The 22,586-nt window shown below is 43.2% G+C and overlaps 2 protein-coding genes and 1 long non-coding RNA gene across 8 annotated transcripts in view; 2 read left to right on the forward strand and 1 right to left on the reverse strand.

The window, feature by feature from the left end:
- LOC127389531 (trifunctional purine biosynthetic protein adenosine-3) overlaps positions 1–11,103 on the reverse strand; it is a 34,440-nt gene extending 23,337 nt beyond the window's left edge. The window contains exons 1-6 of the mRNA XM_051630155.1: positions 10,995–11,103; positions 7,816–7,964; positions 3,454–3,549; positions 2,546–2,720; positions 1,760–1,871; positions 407–475 (exon numbers count right to left, since the gene is read on the reverse strand). Coding sequence (XP_051486115.1) covers positions 407–475; positions 1,760–1,871; positions 2,546–2,720; positions 3,454–3,549; positions 7,816–7,960 — 597 coding nt within the window. The 5' untranslated portion in view covers positions 7,961–7,964; positions 10,995–11,103. The remainder of the gene's footprint in view (positions 1–406; positions 476–1,759; positions 1,872–2,545; positions 2,721–3,453; positions 3,550–7,815; positions 7,965–10,994) is intronic.
- A 3,499-nt stretch (positions 11,104–14,602) lies between these two features.
- On the forward strand, positions 14,603–16,955 carry LOC127390182 (uncharacterized). The gene is made up of 2 exons (XR_007890818.1): positions 14,603–15,526; positions 16,800–16,955. It is a non-coding gene; the product is annotated as an uncharacterized LOC127390182 (long non-coding RNA).
- Positions 16,956–18,509: 1,554 nt separating this feature from the next.
- SON (SON DNA and RNA binding protein) overlaps positions 18,510–22,586 on the forward strand; it is a 38,446-nt gene continuing 34,369 nt past the window's right edge. For 4 of the 6 annotated variants that reach the window (XR_007890647.1, XM_051629814.1, XM_051629903.1 and 1 more), the window contains exons 1-2: positions 18,510–18,810; positions 20,478–20,644. Coding sequence is in view for 5 of the 6 variants with exons in the window: in XM_051629814.1 (XP_051485774.1) it covers positions 18,701–18,810; positions 20,478–20,644 (277 nt within the window). In the remaining variant the exon portion in view is untranslated. Of the gene's footprint in view, positions 18,811–19,616; positions 19,775–20,477; positions 20,645–22,586 lie in introns of those variants that run through there. The other 2 variants (XM_051629651.1, XM_051629738.1) reach the window with 2 other exon arrangements.

Raw genomic sequence — 22,586 nt, forward strand, 5'->3', positions numbered from 1 at the left:
GGTTGTAGCTTCATGAACAGTTAACTAGTATAACCAAATTAATGATAAACAGTGAAGAGGCAGCAATATGGAAGGGAAGAGACATCTTCTGCTGTCTTTGCTGTCAGAGAAATCATAACACAGAGTTGCACTCAATGACACTCAAAAGTTTTAAGGTCTGATTATTTTTTTTCCATGTGGCAACAGCTGCTTGAGTTATTTTTATTTAATTGGAATTATTTTAACAGACTGCAGGAAGCTTGGTTCTTAACACAGATGTCTTTAATTAATACAATTTTATTTATAAACAGATAACTATTTTAAAGTAATAAAATCTTATACATGCCTGCTGTAGGTATTTATATAGTCTTTCCTAAATAGTTTAGAACAGGTATAATAAAAGAGTTACAGTGAGATGCATACTTACAGAAACTTCTTCTCCTTCAAGAAGTTCTTCAACAACAACAGTTTCTCCAGCTGTGCCAAAAGCCTTATCCTACAGTAAAAACAAAACCCCTTAAGTTCAGTTTCAGTTATTTTGAAATATTCAAAACGCAACAAGCAAAAGTATTTTTAAAATAGAAAGAAAAATGCAGCATAGTTTTCATACTACTAACCCATTCTTCATCCTGGGCATGTCAACAATGGTAAAATCTTTGCTCCTTTTTTTTGGCTTAATCTTAAATAAATGCAGACTTTATGCCTGAATATTTTTAAATTGCAGGTTATATTCATGACTTACTGAGCAATTCCTCATGCTCTACCTTCTGAAGTTTGCACCCATGATACTGAGAGTAATAGCAATGGCTGTTAAGTCTATAATCGGAGCTTTTTACAAGAAAATGCAGTTCTATAGAATACATTGGAAGGGGGCAATATTCCCATATTCCAGTGCAATGTTTAAACGCTGCATATTTAGGAAAGCAAGAACCACAAGCCTACACTGACAAGATAATTATGTGGGTCTGTAAGACTCTTTAATGTACAATTTTTTTGTTCAAGACATTGGGCCACATGTTAAGACATGTATTTGCCTAATAGCCACATACACACATACAGACCCAAAAGAATGTGAGTTCAGACCCTATATTCTGCCTCTTGAAATACAAGTGTGTCAGATAATGTCTCCTATGAATGAGCATAGCTCCACTGAATTTTAAGATCCTATGCTGCTGACACCAGCTGAGGACCTGACCTGTGTATATGCTACTTTACAGCTCTATGTTCCTAACTGTTCAGATGAAATTGCTTCATTTTGCTTCTCTTCAGATTTTGATGGCCCGAGTATATTTGTTGAATACCCTACCTAAATATATACTTGAAACAATCCCACTGGAATTTTACTACACATTGAAGTGCTGTGTGACTGGAGTCCTAAAGCTGATGTTGCTTGTCAAGATCTGGCTCAATCAGAGTGTTAAAATTACAGCACTGTAGTACCTGTTTGATTGCAGCAATCTCAAATGGTCAAAAAGAAAAAAATTTTTAAAAAAAGACAAAAGAAAAAAGAAACAAAAAAGAACAAAAAGGGAAATACATATGGAAGTGTGGTTTTTCATTGAGAATTATTTTATTTTATCCTATAGGAACTATGTTGAGAAAGAGCATCCTGCCTCAAGCAATAAAAAACTGTGGAGCTTCATAGCTTTCCAAATAATGGGTAGAAGTTGTCTTTCAGGCAAATTCCTATTACATAAAGAATACCTTTGAGACTCTGAGATGGTTATCAACTTAGTTTGTGTGAGAACTTCTCCAGTTAGTGCATGACGTTTTTACTCACCTGCATGATTTCAGTAACAGCTTTGCAAGCTTCTTCCTTGTTTGAAGCCACAACTACTCCTTTGCCAGCTGCCAGGCCACTGGCTTTTACAACTAGAGCAGGAAAGTTTGCACTTGAAAGAGAGAAGAGAGATTCAACAGTAAACACTCTGCATTGCAAATGTGTTTTGTAGGCATTTTGAACATTTTGATAGTTGAAAGATCAAAATATTTACCAGTTTTCATAGCAACTGTTTTACTTTATTGAGTAACTCACAAATAAAAACCAGGCTTCTCTTGTTATGCTATGACTGTAAGGGATTTCTGCCTCCTGTTTTTTCCCCACTACTGAATCTCATTACTGTTTGGAAAGGCTGGTCTCCTTTTATTAATATACTGTTGTGCCATTTTTGGGTCACCTGGACTGTATTCTGATGAGGAAATAATAATTTGCTGAGTAAGTCTCCAACATGGAATTTGTATTTGTGGGGAACAGAAGGCAGAATATGCAACTATGAGACTGCAAGCTAGGCTTCCACAGTAGGAAATTTAATAAAAAAACTCAACTTATCCTATATTCTTCTGTAAACTGAACACTGAACTTTCATTAAAGCACAGTAAATAAGAACCATTTCATTAACAGACTTTTTGCAGTGTGAGAGTGTCATGTTAGATTACACTCAAAACCTTTACAGATGTTCTATCACAACCAGAAGTACTGATATATTAGTAATCATTTGACTGTTTGTTTTGGAGACCTAGCACTCTGTACATTGTAAAAATATTTCTAAAATTACAAGAATTTTACCTGTTAATAAAGCTGCATGCTGCTTTAGGATCAGTAAAAGATTTCCATCTTGCAGTTGGGATCTCATGACGATCCAAAAAGGCTTTGCTAAAGCTCTTACTGGACTCCAGCTGAGCTGCCTTTGCTGTTGGACCAAAACACTTTATCCCAGCTGCTGTCAAGTCATCAACAATTCCTAAAAATGACAACACATAAAAATTTTATAAATCACCACATGACTTGCAGGAGTCACGTAGTCCAAGTCTGCAGATGCACTGATCTGTTGGAACAAGTATGTCAGGAATGATAAGTTGTATATTTCTGTCCAGCACCTATTTTACCAGATGCATGCCAAAAAAGACACATTCTTCACTGTAATCAGGATCAGGTATCCTTGTAATAAGCAGGGCTAAGAAGATCTGCTGCATTTGGTGGGCTGTCAACTCCCCCTTGCCTTACTACAGCTTTTAGCTGAAAAGTTGACATCAGTCTTTTGTGAAGTTATTGATCGTGTAAAAAGTTAAAACAGAAACATTATCAACATGTTTATAAATTTTTGGGTTTCTTGTTTTTTTTACCAAATCCTAAATTATTATTATTTCAAAAAATAAAAGCTCCATCAAAAAAATCAAACCTCTAGTTAAGGTTCCTATATGGAAACACTTTGATACCTCTTTTTCTAATTCCAAGCCCTTAAAAAGAAACTGTAAGGATATTTTAACTGTTACATTGCTCAAATGAAACCCTTCAGAAATTCATCTGCACCACAGCACAACCCTGAGTTTCAGGGCCACAGAAATGGAGGATCTGTTTCCATTCCAACTGAAGACACTCAAGATACTGTTGAGTGCTGCACAGAAGATAGAGACTAAAATTTACTTGTCTTCCCAAATTATGAAGGCTATAATTTTTAGCTTGCTTTCTCTTACCAGCAGCAAGAGGAACTTCTGGACCAACCACAACCAGCCTGATCTCCTGGTCTCTGCAGAACTGGGCAAGTGCAGCATGATTGCTGACTGAAACAGCTGTCAAAGACACAAAAGAGCAGTAAGATGGCATTCATTACTGTCGTTTAGCACTTTTTTATCACACAAGGCTGAAAGAGCATTTTCCCAACTCCTATTCTAGAATAGCAGGTTGCTGTGAATCTGGAAGAGTGAGGCATGCACTAATATAAAGACTTACACGTGAGGCTTGGACCAAAATACAGGACCAACCCCCCCAAGCAAAGCCTGCAGTTCTACATACATTGTAAACCAACTTTCCTCTTGAGAGAGAGAGAAGGTTTTGGGTTCCCCTACACTGTCATCCAGGAAATGGTTCTCATCTCTAGGAATATCCTGTTTGACAGCACAAGAAGCAAGGTGAAGGATCCAAGTGAAAATTAACTTCCAAGCATAAAAAGGAAAGCATACTTCTCAACCAGTCTCCTCCCTGAGCAGGGTCACCACAAAGCTTTACCCATGCTTGTGCCAGGACCCTGTAGGGGACAGAAACGAGTCGCTGGTGGTGGGGCTGCAACTGTTTCTTTCTTTTTTTCTTGCTTTCTGTAGTGTCAGCTAAAAATTGCCATGCTAAACTGTGACCCCACTGAAACAAAGGGGAATAGGAACGCTTTCATCTTACATTAGGTTGAACTTCATAAGGGTAGGTGCTGTAATTATGGGTAAGGGTGTTTGGTCTTAGGTTTTTAGGACTGTTATCTTTCCATAAACAAACATTTAATATGACGATACTTGGAATGCCAAGAACTGTGTAAACAAAAGAAAAAAGCTCACACGAAAGACAATAATGTCAAGTCTCATGATTAAAAATTTACGCAAAGGCAATGCAATTCCACTGCTTTTATCAAGAATAAATAAAGCCAAGGTCTACAGAGGACGGGAACATGAACCCCGAGAGAGCCAAAGAAGGGGTGAGCGCATCCGGGCATGGATTGGCTGCTCCCGTGGGGAGGAGACCAACACATCAGGGCACAAAGCTGGCAAAGGGAGCAGAGTACAGCACAGCACAGACCCTCCTTACAGCTGGACTACTTTGCTTCAAGTGGGATCTCCTGTTAGTGATCGTACTGGCAAGGATGCCAGAGGCTTGTTTCTGAGGAAGTGATGGGAGAGAGAGGAGAGACAGCGATACAGCAGCTTCTGCTGGACAAGCAGACCTGATTTTGTGTTGGTGTCCACTGTACTCTTGCCATCCTGTATGAATAAACTGCCTGCTTCCACAAGAGAAGTGGTCATTTCTGTCTAAGAGATGGCATAAGAGCAACTCGCTGAAACTTTAATTTTGTTTATAGATTAACCCTATTTGGGAAGAAATATTTTACAACAAGGGTGGCAAAACCCTGGAACAGGTTGCCCGGAGAGGTAGTAGATGCCCCATCCCTGGAAACATTCAAGGTCACATTGGACGGGGCTCTGAGCAACCTAATCTAGTTGAAGATATCCCTGCTAGCTGTAGGGGAGTTGGACTAGATGACCTTTAAAGGTCCCTTCCAACCCAACCCATTCTATGATTCTAAAAAACCTGACGGCACACTAATAAAAATTACTTCCTTGATATCTGTTTAACAGTTTAATTATTTTGTTCCACCAACATTTCTAAGTAAGGAGAAGCAAAGGCCTGTGACTTCCATGTGCAATTTCTGTCAATTGACTTTGGGGTCACAAGAAAGCACAACACACTTGGCTTTAAAGTACTGATTAACATAAAGGTCAATATTGCTTTTCAGTCCCATGGGGCTGTTGTGAAAGCAGACCGAGAACAGCAGATCCAGACTGAAGAGAGTGGGAGCTCTGGTGGACCACTTAAGAGGGACAATCGCTGTTCCCCACAATATTAATCCATGTGAAGGGAAGCAAGGAAAGGAATGAACATGTAAGGTAATTGCACTTTTCATCCCAAATTCTCTTGCCACAGGCCTGATCTACTAGTGACACAAACAGGGAATATGGCACAGGATTTAGATGATGTGGAAATGTCCTAGTAACGTATGGAAAGGACTAAATCACACAGTTAATACATATTTTTAACTTTCCCACGCAAACATCCTTTTCATTGGGACGTAGACTGAAAGAGGACATTTTGTAGCTGGGTTTCCCTGCTCAAAATGACAGCTAAACATTCCCTTTGAACCAGACAGGAGGACCTTGGAACACGGTTTTCAAAGCTAGAGCTTGAAGTTAAGAGTATATGTTAATACTGAGAGCTAAAATGGGATGGAAGGGCATGTCAGAATGCTGAAGTCCATTCACAGACACACATGTCTGCCTCCGAATTCAGAAAGCCATTCTGTACACTTCTGGCACCAAAATTGCCCTGCTAATTAAATATAAATTGAATATAAAACTATATTTAGCCACTCAACCTAAATCTGTCTTTATCATCAGAAACAATTACTGACTCAAATTAACCATGAAATTTTTTTCTGGACTTAGATACAGGCAAACTTTGAAAGATTTAAGGTTATCTATGATTTTAAGATCACCTTTATGTGTTTCAGAAATCATCTGAAAACCGGAGTTGTAATGCTAATTAAAGGCAATCTCAGGAACCATGAAAGTTCAGATCCAAATCTTGATTATACCAAAAAAAACAGAAACAATGGTAGCAGTTTCACAGATGTTGCCCAGGCTTACAGAATATAATAGGGCTCAGATGCTTCTGCAAAGCTGTTTTCCATTCTCTTCCCTGACCTCAAATCTAGACCCCAGTGGCAGAACTAAAATGCCTCAGCAGATAAGACAAATTGTTTCCTTAAAAACCAGAGAAGTCGAACTCCTTACGAATTCTATATTCTCCCCATCTGCTGGTTGGCTGAGGATTTCTCTCCCAAAGTGCATGTGAGCCCATAATACAGCAAATAAGGTTTTAGTATATATGGTAGATTTCACAGACCTGGCTTGAGCATTATTACACACATACTCAAATATTTTCCACTGTTAGGCTGCAATATTTTTTATGGAATAACAAGGTGAGAGAAAAGCATGGCAGTTTTTAAAAGCCATTGCTCTTGAAAAAATACTGAAATTTCAGATTCTGCAGACTGTCATTGACTCAATTTAGTATAAGAATAAAGATTTTTGTTTGACTTTCTGGGATGAGAAGGACACGTTACGACTTTCCTGTCAGGCTCTTCCTTGGGCGCTCTCCTCAGAGATAAAAAATAACAAAAACCCACTTACAATACTGTGACTAGTCCAAGAAATTAAGGACAAAGTTATTTAAACAGCCTGTAGTTAGGCATTCCAATGGAATTAAATATGATAATGACCTGCAGTACAAGAATCTGACAAGATTCATGTTTCCACATGAGATGGCAACAAAAAAAGATTTTACTCACATACAAATATGAATGCAGAAAATTGACATATATAATTAACACTCACATGCATACTACGTTAACTTTAATCACATGTTTTAAAGTAGCAACCGGAGTCGGTTGTTTAAAGTACCTTATTCATGACCTGTTATATAAAGGAAAAAAGACAGGTATCTCCAAGTAATTACCTCTGGTTTTGTACTGATTCACTATGTGCCTCCTGGCAAGCACCTTAGATCAGTATTTTTTTTAAATGCAGCACGTAATTTTGGATAATCCATTTGAAATACTTTCAGCTTGATTTCTCAAAACTATTAACTATGAATAGTCTCAATTACAACCAGTCAGAGCTTAATATATTAAGCTGGAAGCTCAAAACAGGCAGTCAGCACAAAGAGAGAAACATTTGAAAACAACCGTAACTTCCTAAGGTCACTGAGACAAGGGATTGAATGGTCTCCTACAGTTGAACATTTCAAGTGAGAAAGCATTCTTATCAAAGGTTGCAGGGGTCACGGGGCTTCAATGAACTTCTGAGAGTACAGTAGTGAACTTAGTACTTTAGGTGCTGGTGTTTGGTTCAGGCACTTCTAAGCTGTTCACCAACCAGTTGTTGAACTGGAGCACGTACCAAGAGAAACCATTACCCCTTTCCTGCTAGGCTGGCAGGAGGCAGGAACCACCGCAGCTATCCCAAGTTGTATTCCCAGAGGAATGAACATCAGACAGATGGAGTTCCAGTGGCTACCTCCACCCTCAAACCCAAAGAACCAGCTCCCACAACTGAGATCATATAAAACGAGTGGTGGCTGAAGGTTTTGCCTAGACATTATTCTTAACTGCAACCATCTATTCCACATGTCCGGAACCTTAAAAAATAGCAATAATAATAACCCTTTCAATTTAACAGATCCATGAATGGAACAACTTACTTCTAATCAAATTTTAAACCAGTATTTTTTGTTTTTACCTGAATTGGAGATTTTTCCATTGTCAGCTGTTCCTGCATTTCCTGGAGCAACAAACACTTGTTTTACATGGGGGGACTGGGCCAACTTCCAGGCCAGTGCATGCTCTCTCCCTCCACTGCCAATCACCAACACTCGATCAGCCATTAGTCTGTGTAAAACCAGAAAAGAAGCAAAACAGTCAGAATTAGGCACGTGAGGTTAGGAAAGCAAGAGCTTCACAGGCCACGGTTTTAAGCGCCGGGTGCAACACAACTCCTAACAGGGCGAATGATGCCACTTTGTTTCATGCAGTGGTATTTCTACAACAGTTTTGTTGTGGTTTAAAAACAAAAGAAAAAGAGAGATGGGTAAATGAAAATGGGGTAACTGACTGAAGCAGATGTAATACAAACTACATGTCAAAGACTGAGCCACTCCAGAACACAGAAGTAACCCACAGGGCAACTCACCCTGGCTTTCCTTTAGTCAGATTGGCAACTGCTCCAAGTTATACAGAAGACTGGTATATGAAAAACCCTTATGAGTGACAGGGCTGTGATTTGTAACCTACAGAAATTCCTGGAGAATCCAAGCCTTCTGATGAAACTAACTGTATGAACACAGGATTAACATTTTAGGGAGCTGAATGGGACCACTCAAGATTTTTTAGAGGTAATATCTGAAAAAAGCTCCAAATATTCCAAGAAAAGGAAAGGCTGAGAGCCATGAGTCAGGGAAATCAACTTCCGGCTCTGGCATTACTTAGGAGAAAACAACCACGAGGCAAACAACAGGGAAGACCAGGTGTCAATAAGGGAGCTTGCTCCGAGAAGATACTATAGGATATCCACTCCTCTCTCCCATTCTGCTGAGTTTTATGAAAACACATTAACGCTCTCTCTGCCTGCAGAAAGTAGGTGCGTGAATGATGGTTGCAATTTCATTATAAACTGCCCAGAACCTTTTCAGCAGTTTGGAAGTAAAATGGTCGCAAAAATGAAACAAATTATTTGTTTCAGCCTCCCTGTGTCCTTATCTGAAATGTGTACACATAACTGACACATATTGGATTCATGTCAATATTACAACTTGTTCTTTGAGCAGCTTTAACAGTTAGCCTTTGCTTTCTATGTGTATTCCCTACATATTTACTGATGTACGTCACCTCAGAATTGCCATCCTGACAATGATACCACACAGCTAGCAGGGGAATAGAAGAGCTGGCTTACACTGAAAAAAACCCCATTGGAATTCTGAAAATAGTACATAAAGATATAAGTACATAATTAATAAAATAAGTACATATGTCTTTCTTTTGGAGTTCCTTGATAAGCAAAGGCTAGCCTCCTAAGCTATCCAAAGAATAAGCTGTTTGTCACGTCAGTCCAACTATATATAAATATCACACACAGACAATACCACTGCAACTCTTAAAGTGAGAATTTTGTTCACAGAAGTCAAACGGTCCCTGAAGAAACTATTTCAGTGAAACAGAAGGTCAGCAGCTACAGTGGTAGTTGGTCCTAAGCCCAAGTGCAGCATGCACTACTTGCAGAAAATAACCTAAAAGCTTTAAAACGTAGCATATGCAAAATAACAATCTAAACCTATTTAAAAATGGCTTAAATAATTTTAAGTAATGAAAATAAACCAAAATAATTTCATGTGGAAAATGATAGATTTGAAGACTTTGCATGGCTAGCAAAGAGGCCTGATGTGTTCTGTTCCTCTGTTGTATGAATGACCTTCCATTCATCGGGGGGAGGAACCCAGCCCAGATAAGAGCTTTAGTCAAAATGAACAACCAACACACATAACACACAACCCTTGGTCACCCCCTGTGCTTCTTCTACAAAGTGGCTGGTCATTGATCTGTGCTTGCCAGTATGTATAGCGCCACGCAAGGTGAGCTCAGAGAAAAAAGTGCAACACATGATGGACACACTCAGGTGACAGCTCCATTTCTAACAGCAGCCAAAAGTCAGAACGCCTCTGCGGTCCCCTCCTTTGCAGGAGGATGGGAGAGGATGACTAGCACAAAGCACACAGAAACGCAGAATTGTTAGAGTTGGAAGGGACCTCTAGAGATCATCTAGTCCAGCTCTCCCACTGAAGGATAACCTAGGGTACTTTACACAGGACTGCATCCAGGAGATTTCTGAACATCTCCAGGGATGGAGATTCCATGACCTCCCTGGGCAGCCTGCTCCAGTGCCTTTCTTTCTTAAAGAAAAAAACCCAACAGATTTCTGAGGGAAAAGCAAAAGGACATGACGGAGAGCAGATTTTCAGCCAACTGATAAGGCAGGGGCATGTGTGCCTCTCCCCCTCATCAGCTGCTACAGCTTAACTTGAATAAAGCTGCTCTGATAGCTCTGATTCTGGAGAAGCCTGCCCTTCCCAAGGATGTGGACTACGCAGGAAATGGCTTCCGCTCTGAGGGTTCTATGAGATGTGTAGGGTGAGCCTGATTTTTAAATCCAAGTCCTCTGTAATAAAACTTGAAGAGGAGAAGCCAGCCCACACATGTTTTAGGATGTATTCCTATGCCATTTGCTAATGCATTTTAATCCATTAACATAGGAATTATTTGTTTAGAGAGCCAGAATAAAGACAAAACAAACATTAATAGAAGTATAAAACACAGAAAATTAACACAGAACTAACCTCATTGAAGTTTAAATTTAATTGTAGTTTCAGGTGGGAGGAGACCAAAAGCTTTCTAATCACCAGTGTTTGACAAAATATACATGTTGCAGAGATGTTTTAATTACAAAACTCCAGGATTACTTACAATTAAAAAAAAAAAACACATTAGGGTAAAAATGATCAGTTACGGTAAACATATTTGGGATGTCAAGTGACGCTAAACCTCTTTTATATTACAATTCAAGCGAAAATAAAGATAAAAGGGGCTGGCTACAACGAAGGGATGAATTCAATACAGACAGTTACCTAGGATAAAATAATGCAATATAAAAGAATAAACATTTATAATGTAGCAGAAAGCTATCTCCTACACTACAGTTAAGCCAAACAAGCATGTTGCCAGTGCTGTCCACAGACAATTGTCATTAAATAACAATTTTTAAGGCAAATCTTATCAATAATAAGTTGAACCATACACATTACAGCATTTTCCTACAAGTGCCTCGGAACTCGGTGGAGAGATTCAAACCCGAGCAGAGAACATACTTACTCTATCCTATGCGCTGACAGTCTGAGCAAAGCAGTACTCAAGAATTCAGACGCACAAAGAGAAAGGAGATAAGCAGCCTCCAGTTAAAATGTAATACCTAGTATGTCCCAATATTACCACCCCATTGACGACACTGTGCAGCTAGCCAATGAACGGGTAAGTTTGCCATTCCAGCTGGGAAGAGGGGACAGAAACATGAATACTAATGGCCTAGGAGCAAGGAGCACAAAATTCGCAGAAGTCCACCCTGTTGTTTCTAGACATGCAAAGTAAATTCTGTCCCATCCCAGGTATTTTTTGCTATGCATAAAAATGAGGCTGCACATAGTCCTATGCATATCAACAGTATGAAAGAATAAAGTGCATGCTGCACATTCACACTCCATTAAGCCTACTGCTTAAAAATATTAGAAGGACAAGCTTGAAGGTCCAGTGACAGTTACCAGATAAAGTTACTCACCATGCTGGCAACTCAGTCACATAATCACTTCCTATTTTCCCCAAAAGCAATGTATTCTAATACTTATATTTATTCTAGTATATAAATGTACACTGTCAGCTGAAACAAAATTTGTTAATATACAGCATGAAGTTTTACACAGGAGCAGGCAACATATGTTCAAGTAAAAATTAACCATTTTATAACAGAATGTGAGTAAAAAATAAGTTTCAGCCCATTTGTTTTGAAACTCAGTATTGTTTGTGCATCACACAAGTGGTATCCTAGCAACTTTTATTTAGGGATGTAGCTTGACAAGAACTTCTGGTGGCAATCCCAGTTTAGGAGGCTTAAATCTAGCAGTTGCAGCCTTTGTTTTTCACACTGACATAAAAAGATGTCACGTAGGCCCTCTGCTACCCAGCAATATCTTGCATTAGAAATGAAAGTTCCCAGAGGCAACATTTATTTTTGTTAGTAATCCAAAAGGCCAAAAGCCATTCACAGGGTAGGCATCTCTTCTGTGAGGATTATCACACACTCAATTTTTTGGAAGCAACATGTAAAATCCTTAAACTCCAAAAAGATTTCAAAACAAGGTATGCAATTACCTTAAGCAACCATTGTCTGTTATTGTAAAGATGGAAGATATGTTTGTTTAAAAGATGTTTTGAAATAAAGACAGGTGGCATTTCAGGTAAGGGTCTATTACTAGATAGAGTCCTCATAGAAAATAAGAACAGGAAGGCAGAAACAAGCTAATCACTCCAAGCATCCAAGAAGAGACACAAGGATAGAGTGAAGAGAAGTCAGTTTCCAGAGCCTATCCCCTGAGGTGGCCAGTAGTAAGTCAGCAGGGATGAGCATCAGCCTAGAGACCTTTATCCTCCACAGAACGTAGGTTAGGACTCACCAAGAAGCTGGGCAACTCTTCCGCTAGGTCAGGGCCTGTGGAACAGAGAAAATAAAGTGAGTAAGGCAAAACCAACAGTGTCTGGTAGCTTTCTCCATCCTGACTCCTCCACAAAGCACAGTGAGAGTTCAAATACAAGTAGAAGCAAGATGAGGTTACTAACTCCATTGCTGCTCCCTTCCCTATTAGCAAGGAAGGGACAGGATTCATTGACTCTTCTTGAACTGAGCCTGTGCATAGACATGGGGGTTAAACTGAGCTCCTTTGTGGCATTTATGAAGATAACTGTATAAGAAAATGTAAACTCTTTAAGCAATTTCTTTCTGAGTTTCAGTTTCATGTCATAAGTGTGTAGTGCAAGTTACCTAAATACTTTGCTTGACTAGGTAGAGACTAGCCATTGCCTTATTACTTCACCTCTAACTAAAGCAGTAAAAAGGTACAATTAAAATAACATCTATGCAATATAACATAAAGGGCATGGCTGGTGGCTGCTCACTGCTTCAGATAATTTATTTTTTTTTCTTAAGTTAAGCTCCAATGCTGTTAGCTTTCTCTGTGCTCCTTGATTGAGAAAGAGTTTTGCTTTGGTGAGCCAAATCTTGAAAACCTGTGTGGAAAAGGTGCCACAAAACAAAATTGTTTTTAAAAAGATACTTTTTGGTGTCTTAGTTTCAACAAAATCTGAGCTGAGGAGGAGTAACAATGGTAATACTGAGGTATATTCAAAATGTTGCACCGCGCAGCTTCCGAAGTACTTCAGCCCTTCAGTAGGTTATTTGGTGCTCAAGCAGACTTATAATCTGCTGTGAAAATTTACCCGTGCATTAACACTGAACTCGTTCATATACTTTGTTGTCATTGAAAGGGGATGTTTTGAACCCTGACACACTTTTACCTTCCTCATACCAGCTTCAGTGCTCACCTAAGCACAGTCAATATACTGAGATTTCATAAAACTAACCTAAGGGAAAAAAACCAACAAACCACAAAACACAATCCAAATCAGATTTCTGTCAGCGGAACTGGCTTAAAGTGCCATCAGCCATGGTCTAGAGACACTAACAGTGAATGGATGGGACAACAGAGCTGAGCAGATGAACTTGAGGGCAAGACCTGCCTTCCAGGCAGCAGCAGTCTACCCACCTCTGCATATGTAATATTTATCCTTAGCTGCAGCCAATTTAAAAGCTGTAATACCTTAACTTCCCAACAATGGCATTAAGGAAACCTCATGCAGGCACTCAAGTTGCTTTATCCAAAAAGATGTGGTCCTAGCCCAGGGTGTCTTAACTCCTGCCCTTCTGAGAACTTAGGCTATAAAATGGCCCAGCAGCGACAGCACTCCAAACACAACCAACCCAAGCACAGCATTACTGAGAAGGTTCAAACCCACACCCCCCTAACCCCTGGAGAAGAGCTCTTATCCCTTGGCTTTGGACTAAAGGAGAAGGTTCACTCTTCTTCTTGAAACTAGGCAGAAGAAAAGAACTGAAGCCTCACGGAACACAGCAAGAACACAAAAGTGGGAAGGCTGTGCAGTTCAGCTGCCTCTCCCAATGAGCGTAGTGTTAGTTTCTAGCCCTAGCAGTCAAGGCCATTTATGCATTTTTTTTACATAGATCAGTAATGGGATAAAATAGTGAAAGAAACACTTGAAGAAGCCAAAATCTAGGACTTCCTCCTCCAAACTCCAACAGCTAGGCTTCTGCCTTGATCCCACCTGGGAACCTGCCACCCTTTACTTTGCTTCTGAACTCGCCAGCAGACAGATAGCATGGTCCCAAACCGTCTCAGGCTGAACCCCACTCTCTGCTTTCTGAATTCGTGCTCTAATCCGCAGGCCAAATAATTCCTTAAGAGTCTGCTTCACGTTATGAGGGCGCACCAATCTTGGCACACACAAGGTGAGCTCCAAGCCGGCCTTCTCAGTGAACCTTCTCTGCCAACTGCTGGACCCAGCCCAAGCCTGGAGACCAACCAGAGGCTGAAATGCGCACGGTGCAGGTTGACTGATGGGTGTTTCACAATGGGCTCCTGCTGCCATTTGCCAGTGTAGCTTCCCATTGGTCCCACCAACTTCTCCACCTCCAGTCACTCCTTCCCTCTCCCACCCATGTGTGCCAAGGGTGTGCAGTCACTTGGATCAGGCAGCCAGTAACATTGGAAAACTAGCACAACAGTAACCAACACAGTAAATATATATATCTATATATCTGCACGTACAAAATAAATCCTTTTCTGCCAGTTGATCACCCCAGCCAGTGCAAGGGATGCAGCAGCAGAAGGCAGCCAGAGTGTGAAAATAGCTCGGGTTTTCCTACAGCAAACTGCTTATGAGCTCAACTGTCCTCTACACTGCACTCCAGGTCATCTTGATTGATCAAGAGACCATAATTGGCATTGGTGGCAAAAGCTGCTTCACAAGTGACTTTTTCACCCAACTGCTCACTCCCACCTCTTGCATGGTCACCGGGCAAGTCAGATCAGAGACACAAATGAGGTCTGGGGAAAAGGACTGTTCCACATCTCACACTGCATAAACAAATATCCATGGTGCCTAAGCCGGCAAAATGGCCAAAATACAATGACAGAATTGCTCATCCTGAAGGAAAACAGCATGACCATGGAGAACTTCTGATTTCCTCAGCTTTCAATACTGTAAAGAGTTGTTTACGGAGTTTAGAGGCCTCCAGAATCAGGTAACAATTATGGTTTTTAGTTACAGCTTTGGGTTGAACTAAGTTTATTTTGCTCGTGTGTTTTATTTAGGACTAATTCCTGGCTCTCACCCGGACACACAGTGTGGTATATCAGACAGCACTGCAAGACAAAGAACACCCAAGAAATGTCATTATGATCTGTGTCTCACACCTGCAAAAAACAGAGCATCACACTTAAGGCCTGAATCAGAGCTGAGAACAAAACCTAAGTCCTTTCATGGCCTGAACTGAGGATCTGCGAGGCAGGCATCTTGCCTCCCAGTGTGATCCTCCAAATGGCTGGATTGTGCGTTTCCTAGGCAAAACGTTGCTGCGAATTTCACTGCTAAAAATAGATGGACCTTAGAAGTTTTACCAGCCTCCCCAAAAGTACTAAATTTTGACACATCAAACTCTACGTAGGAAGCTGAAAATGCTCAGTGTCTTTCCCCATCAATGCCTCAGCAGAAGCTACCAGGTGAGAATGAATGAAGGGCGGGAAGAATGCCCTTTCTTTGTTACTATTTCAGTTATATGCACAAGATAGCGAAATAGGCATTACCTCTGCTCATTAATTTAAAAACAGAAAAAAAGAGACGAGGGCCAATGTTAAGATTTTTGTAAGCCCCCAACTTGGCAAACAGCAGGGAAAGAAAGCGAGTCAAAGTCCAACACGAGAGGTTAGAAGTTTAATATTTACTTTAAAGCAAATATTTCACCACTTTTCCAAAGCCAAACAGAGCAGAGAGAAGGAAAAGAAGCAGAAATAAAACCCGTGTTGTGTGTTTTAAAATACCTTTACGCACAGCACACTTTAAATCCTACCCGGCAAGCTGCCCAGAAGCACATTCTAAGCAGGCGACCCGCAGTTAATCAAGTCTGTGAGTGAGCGGGGCCACGAGGGGCCCGACCCCCGCGGGCCCCGGGGCGGCGGGGCCGGGCAGGACGGCGCCCCTGCCGCCTGTGTCTCGGGGCCGGGCGGCCCCGCCATTTTACCGCGCGGGCAGCACATGCTCCCGCCGCCGCCGCCTCAGCCCGTCCCGCCGCCCCGCACCGCCCCGCACCGCGCCGCACCGCGCCGCACCGCCCGCGGGAGGCTGGCTGCGGGGCAGAGACACCGCGACGGAGCGGCCCGCGGAGCGTGCCCTTCGCCAGGGCGAAAGGAAAACTTACTTTCCTTCAGGGGGATTTTAAGGAAGGGGAAGGCATCCTCCGCCGCGCCGCCGAAAACTACAGCGCCCAGGGGGCACCGCGAGGCGGGGCGGGCGGCAGGGGGCGGGGGAGGAAGGGTGACCCGTGCCTCGGTGTGGAGCCCCGCTAATTGGCTTTTGCACTTAAATGCTTCAAGTCTAGAAATGTCTTTTGCTGGGGGCGGTGGCTGCCTGCGGGGCTTGCTGAGCCCCGCCGGGGAGTTGCTAGAACCGGCTGAAAACCCTTGTTTATATGTAGGTTATTGTTCTTTAGGAAGTAGGTTTTCACTTCGGAGGGTAAAGGTCACAGTTTATAAGGTTGGCTGGATAGGACTGTGCAAATATTGATTTTGTTTTCATGCCCTCCCAGGGGGAATGCTCCTGTAAATCTTGAAGTACCGGGTAGGAGCAGGCCCTTCGTCTGTGCCACGCTGAACTTTCTGCTTCATTAAACCAAAGAGTGTTGGGCAACATTTAGTCAAATTCAGCATTCGAATTTTGCAACAATTCCGTTAATAAAAACAGATTTAATCCTTTTTTTTTTTTTCTTCTCTCCCCCAGGAACTATAATGTGAAAACCTCACCGTTCTTTGCAAATTAGCTTCTGAAATACAGGTTTAATAAATACAATTTGTGTGTTTAAGCAACACCTTTGACTTGTGCTTTAAAAGGGAACAGTAACATGAGTAAATGCTCTAACTAGTACTGATGATTGCAGCAGAACTGTCCTGGAATACTGTGTTTACAAATTGAACAGTAAATGTTGCAGCAGCAATCACTGTTCTTCACCAGATGAAAATATTTCATTAATTAATCTGAAAACTACTTAGCGCCTAACTGAATTGAGGTGTTTAACTAAAGGGTTGATGGGTTTTTACAGCAGAGACGGGAAAGCAGGAATAGCTATTTTCCTGTGGGGCTGTGGATCCTCATTTCTATGAATAATACTTTTTCTAGTTACTTTAGCTCTTTTAAATTTTAGGGAAACAGAGCGAAATATGCAGCAGACACTAAAATCCTTCCCTGGCTTTTTTTGTACCTTTCTTCATGGTTTCCCTTGTATAGATGGAGGCTTACACTGGTAGGGATGTCAGAGTAGCTGAGCTACTGAGATAATTCAATGAATTATCTGCCCTTGAAAAGTGTCCCTTTTCTGAGGGTGGGCAGGTCTGTGGTGCAGGTTCCCCTTGGCTTGCATCAGAGGTGGACCAGCTTTTCTGTCTGAAGCCCCTAATATGGGCAATGTTACGCCAGTTAAAGCTGCTGTTGTGTTGAGTACAGATGAAGGGTTTGTCTTTTAAGGGGCATTTTATTATTATCTTGTGCTAAAAGCCTTTGCAGCTTTGTAATGTCATTGCCCCTACTAGCAACTTCATGCCTACGTGGACTATCACTACTTAGTTCCAGGCAAAAGTGTGCCTGGTCTAGATGAGGCCATTTGCATCAGGGGAATCTAAATATGCCAAAATTGTTCAAGTGAAACATTTTCAATCTTTAGCTCATGGAATACTAGAAATTAGATACTGTATTTTGTTGGTAAGATCTAAATTATACCTAGGTTGGCATGACATGAAAGGCACTGTTTGTTTGTAAAAGGGCCTCTTAAATATAACTGCTTTATATTATACATGTAGTAAATAGTCTGTGACATAAAAGTGCGCAAATTGATCCAAGTATCAAACCCATCATTTTTCGAAGTTAGTATGAATGCAGACTGCCTCCCAGCAAGACCCAGGGAAGAACCATGCTGCTTTTGAAGGGTCTTGCAAGTGATGATTAAACCACACTGAACTCGAGTCTGATGTTGCGTAGAAAGACCCCAGCAGCAATGAATGGCCGTCTCTAGGTTTTGAGGCATTTTATTTCAGGCCAACTAAGCTAACTAGTTCGTGACTCCAGAAGAAACAATGTGGGAAGAGCCTTCCAGCTGTAGGATTATTTGGTTTTACAGCACCGAAGGCGACAAAGTCGTATTTGTACACATACATACTTGAGCGTAGGTTTGGGGACAGCACGGAGCAGACCCTGCCCTGGGGACAAACCCATTTCGGTGCGCTGGAGCAGAGCACCTGGCAGAAAAAGCGTGGCCGTGCGGCTGGGCCGAGCCCGGGGCCGGCTTTCCCTCAAGTGCCATCGATTCCGTGACGGCGGCATTTTTATTTAGCCCCTTCTCCTTTGTTCCTTGAACTCTCCGGCGGCCCGGCAGGCAGCCCCCGGAGCCCATGTGCGTGTCGCAGCCGCGCCGCCGGCGGGAGGGGGAGGGCGCCGTTCGCATGGGGCGGCTGGGGAAGTGAGGAGGGCAGCGCCGCGCCGGGCCTGGTGATGCAGCGGCAGCAGCAGCGGCGGCAGCAGCAGCAGCAGCAGCACTCGTGCGCGGCCAGGCCCCCCTGCTAGGCGCTGCCCGCCCTCGGCACGCACGGGCCGGCGGAGACGCGGGGCTTGGCCCCGCTCCATGGAGACCAATGGCATCGCTCCCACCCACCCCCCCCGGACTGGAGCCCGCCGCCACGCACAGCCCCGCGCTTCAGCCCACCATGGCCACGCCGCCGCCGCCGCTCCAGCCCGCCGAGAGGTGAGTGCCCCCGCCGCCGGGCTTCTCCGGGCAGGCCCGGACGGCTGCCGAGCCGCCGATGGCGGTGGGGGAAGCGGGGGGAGGAGGGCGGGTAGCTGTGCCGGGGGGGCCCGGGACGGGGACAGGGCCGCAGGGACCGGCCGTCCCTGGCCACCATGGTGCCCTCCGCCGCCTCCCCTTGCCTTTCCCCCCCCCCCCCCCCCCCGCCTTCCCGGTCTCCCGGGGCCTCGGGCGAAGCTTTTCTGTTGTACGGGGCGCGAAAGGGGCCGAGAGCGGGGAAGGGGGGTGTGCGTGTGTGTGTGGGGGGGGGGGGGCCCGTTGGGGGTGGCGGAACGGCAGTTAACGGTTTCACCGGGGGTGGGGGCAGGGCCGTCCGGCGGGGCTGTGCCCCTCGCGGCGGGGGGAAGGGGTCACACGGGGTGGGGGGAGGGGGGGGCGCGGCGAGGCGAGGCGCGCGCACCCGCCCTCCCGTGGGCGCGCCGCCGGTGTTGGGTTGGGGAGGAGGGGGGGGCAGCGCAACAACATGGCGGCCGTCCTGGCGGGGGGGCGGGGGAGCGGGCGACTTCTCCGAGGCACGAGACTTCCGGCCCGGAAGCCGGGCGGGGTGGGGGTGGGGAGGGAGGTTTGGCGCTCTATGGCTGCTGCGCGGCGCTAGAGCGGCCGCCCGGAGGCCTGCGGCCCACTTCCCCCCCCCCCCCCGCGGCGGGCGGGCGGGCGGCTGCGTCACCCGAGGGCAGCCAATGGCGAGGGGGCGTTTGGCGCTGACGTCAGCCCGGGCGCTGGGGCCTGCCGTTGCGGCGGTGCCTTGTGGGATCGCGGAGGCCCGGCGCCTCGGCGGGCAGGGCAGGGCAGGGAGGAGGGCCCGCTGCGGGAGGGCTGTCATGGCGGCTGACATCGAGCAGATCTTGCGGTCCTTCGTGGTTAGCAAATTCCGGGAGATGCAGGAAGAGGAGCAGCACAGCGGGTAACGAGCCCGAGCGGGGCGGCGGGGAAGGCGACGCAGCCGCCTGTGGGCCGGGGCCTATCGCGCGGGGAGAGGGGGGCAGGGAGGCGCCTCGGGACGGAGCGAGGCGGGCCGGGGCCTGGGCCTCCTGCGGGCCCCGCCGGTGTTAGCGTGGCGGGGCCTTGCGGGTGCTTGGAGCGAAAACGCGGCTGCGGCGGGGGGAGGACGGGCCGGAGGGGGAGGGGCGCGGCTTCACACGCGTTGTCTCCTGCCGAACGTGCAGCCGTTCTCACTCGCGGGTCTCTCTGGGGTCAGGGCAGGAGGGGAAGGGGCGCGCGTCTTTGCGATGTGTCTTGTCTTGATGCGTTTTAAGCACGTCTAGTTTTCCCTAGTCTTACCTCGCAGAGTAAGAGAAATCTGCTGGAGAAGAGTGAGTGATGGGTGCTTGTTTTGTGAAGGCAGCCTACACGTGCTTTTCTTCAAAGCACCGGGACTGTGGCACATTCGAGAGTATGTTTTCTTACTTTGTGCCTAACAGTTGTTGCAGCGTGTTCTGTTGTGAATAAGTGAAAGTTAATCAAAAGGTAGATATTTTGCTAAAAGCGTGGCTTCTTCAGGAGGCCAAAATACTGTTTTGAAGGGTTGAGTATAATAAACGTTTATGAATTAAATAATAAAAAAGGCTCAAAATTGCTTGTATTATGTTGATATTTTTTTTGGTTAGTGGAAAGGTAGAAGGCCAGCCCAATGGTGACACAATCCCAGCTGAGCAAGCCAACCCTTCAGATGACACTGTTGCTGGTGCTGGGAGTCGTCAGAATGATCAGATAGTGCAGAAAATAGAGGAAGTGCTCTCTGGAGCCCTTGATACAGAACTGCAGTGCAAATCAGGTAAATGAAAACCCATTTGGCAAATATGTTCTTGTTTAAGAAGGTTGTCATAGTGCTTAAAATTGAATACGTTTTACAGAGATGAAAAACTCCTTTTCAGTACTGCGCCTCTCCCTGAGCTTCATCTCACAAGTTGCATGTTTATTGTAATGTTTGTTCAGTATTTTTCTGTCTGCTGTGATTTACAACCACAGATGGACAGAGAAATATGTAATTTAAAAATTGTAGCTGGTTATTATATAAAAGCATTACCTAGTGAGAGAAAAAAGTCATTTTTCTTTTCTCTCCATTACAATAATGCTAAAACTTGTAACTAATACCTGTATGTAAAATATTGTGCTTTATTTTGTGTATACAAATATTTTGTATATTTATGCTTTATTTTATATATATCAGGGTATCAATGAGCAGTTCTTACTAACAAAGCTGGTACTGATGGATAGAAGCATTGTGTTTTGGATTAGTTTGCAAGATTATTTCTAAAAGTAATTTATTCAGAGCTGTATGATTACTGTTCTCTCAGAGTAAGATGCTTTGTTCTTTTAAAATTAATAATGTACTTACCTTTAAAATGCAGATACTCTTAAATCTTCCACAAGGTTAAGAAATTTTTATGTACCAGTTTTATAAGTTCCATAAATTACTTTACTTAGTATGTCAAAAAGTTGCATATGAGTATCCCTTCTTATGGGACAAGACTTTCCTGTAAAATTTCTGAATCAGGAGAGTTAATGAGATAAAGGCTCTGCATTTAATATAATCATTTAAATTCTGGTATGCCAGATTTTTTGGAGTTGAAACATGGGTGACTGCTATGTGCCTGGTAAGTATAGTTCTAGAGTGATTTTTTTTTTTTTTAAGAGGGAGCATAGAAAATTTTGTGTTTCAGAGATTTTGTTTGCAAGGTTTTGGAATTACTTTTTTTTCCCCCCTTTTATTCACAGTAATTTAAACAGTTTTTCACTTAGGCTGTACAAGCAGCACTTTAAGCTGGCTTTTAATATATATGTACATATATGTATATACACGTATATGTATATTTTAAAGTTTTAAAATTTCTATTCAGTTGTGGAAGAATGAGGCAAGCTAATAGGGTAATAAATGAGATCTGTTAATCTGGAAGTTAATAACCAGAGCCTGTGGTAAATGTTCCTACTCTTCATATCTGGAAAGGTGTTAACGTGGCTGTTGGACAACAGATTATATGTAAATGCTGTGTAGGAAAGGTCATTTGACTCTGCTTCATTGTCTTATTGCATTCACAACGTTGGTGGAAACATTTTTTTCTTAAGCTGTTTGCATAAAACCACCTGAGATACTTGTTTATGGAATTTTAAGTCATGTTAATTTAATAATATTGTAGTTGCACAGTTTTTTAATGATTTTTGCATTGTTCACTTGGAAAAGTATGGTCAGTAATCCCAAACAGATGATAATTGGAGAATCTTCCTTGCTGCACTGTCCAGTGTAAATATAATAATAATTGAAGGTAATCTACAAGCAGACTGTAATGTATGGCTCACGTTTAATAGAAATTATAACAAGTTGCCTTTAATGGAAGTGCCTTTCTCATGAATACATAGCCCTAGATCCAAAGAAGGGTAAGAACCTAAACCAGGTTAAACTAGTGCGAAATGAGGTAAAGAATGAAAAGGTAATTGAAATCTCCATCTTCTTACTTTCTTACCCTTCAGTGATTGCTTGTCCCTGCAGTCACCTGAATGTATTAGTTGTTTTCCTGTTAGAAGCAAAAGCTCTATGAGGTAGCTCCAGTTTTGCAACTGCAGTTCAGTCTGAGCAACTGGTTACCTGCAGTTCCCTTAAAGCTTGTTTGGAATTGGGGGACTAGATGCTTTTTTCCCTGAGTTTAACTACTTAATAAAAATGCTTAGATAATTTCTAACATGCTATTACTATTGGACTCGCAAGTTAAAGCATGTTA

The sequence above is a fragment of the Apus apus genome, chromosome 1, assembly GCF_020740795.1.
Source record: "Apus apus isolate bApuApu2 chromosome 1, bApuApu2.pri.cur, whole genome shotgun sequence".
NCBI classification, from domain to species: Eukaryota; Metazoa; Chordata; class Aves; order Apodiformes; family Apodidae; genus Apus; species Apus apus.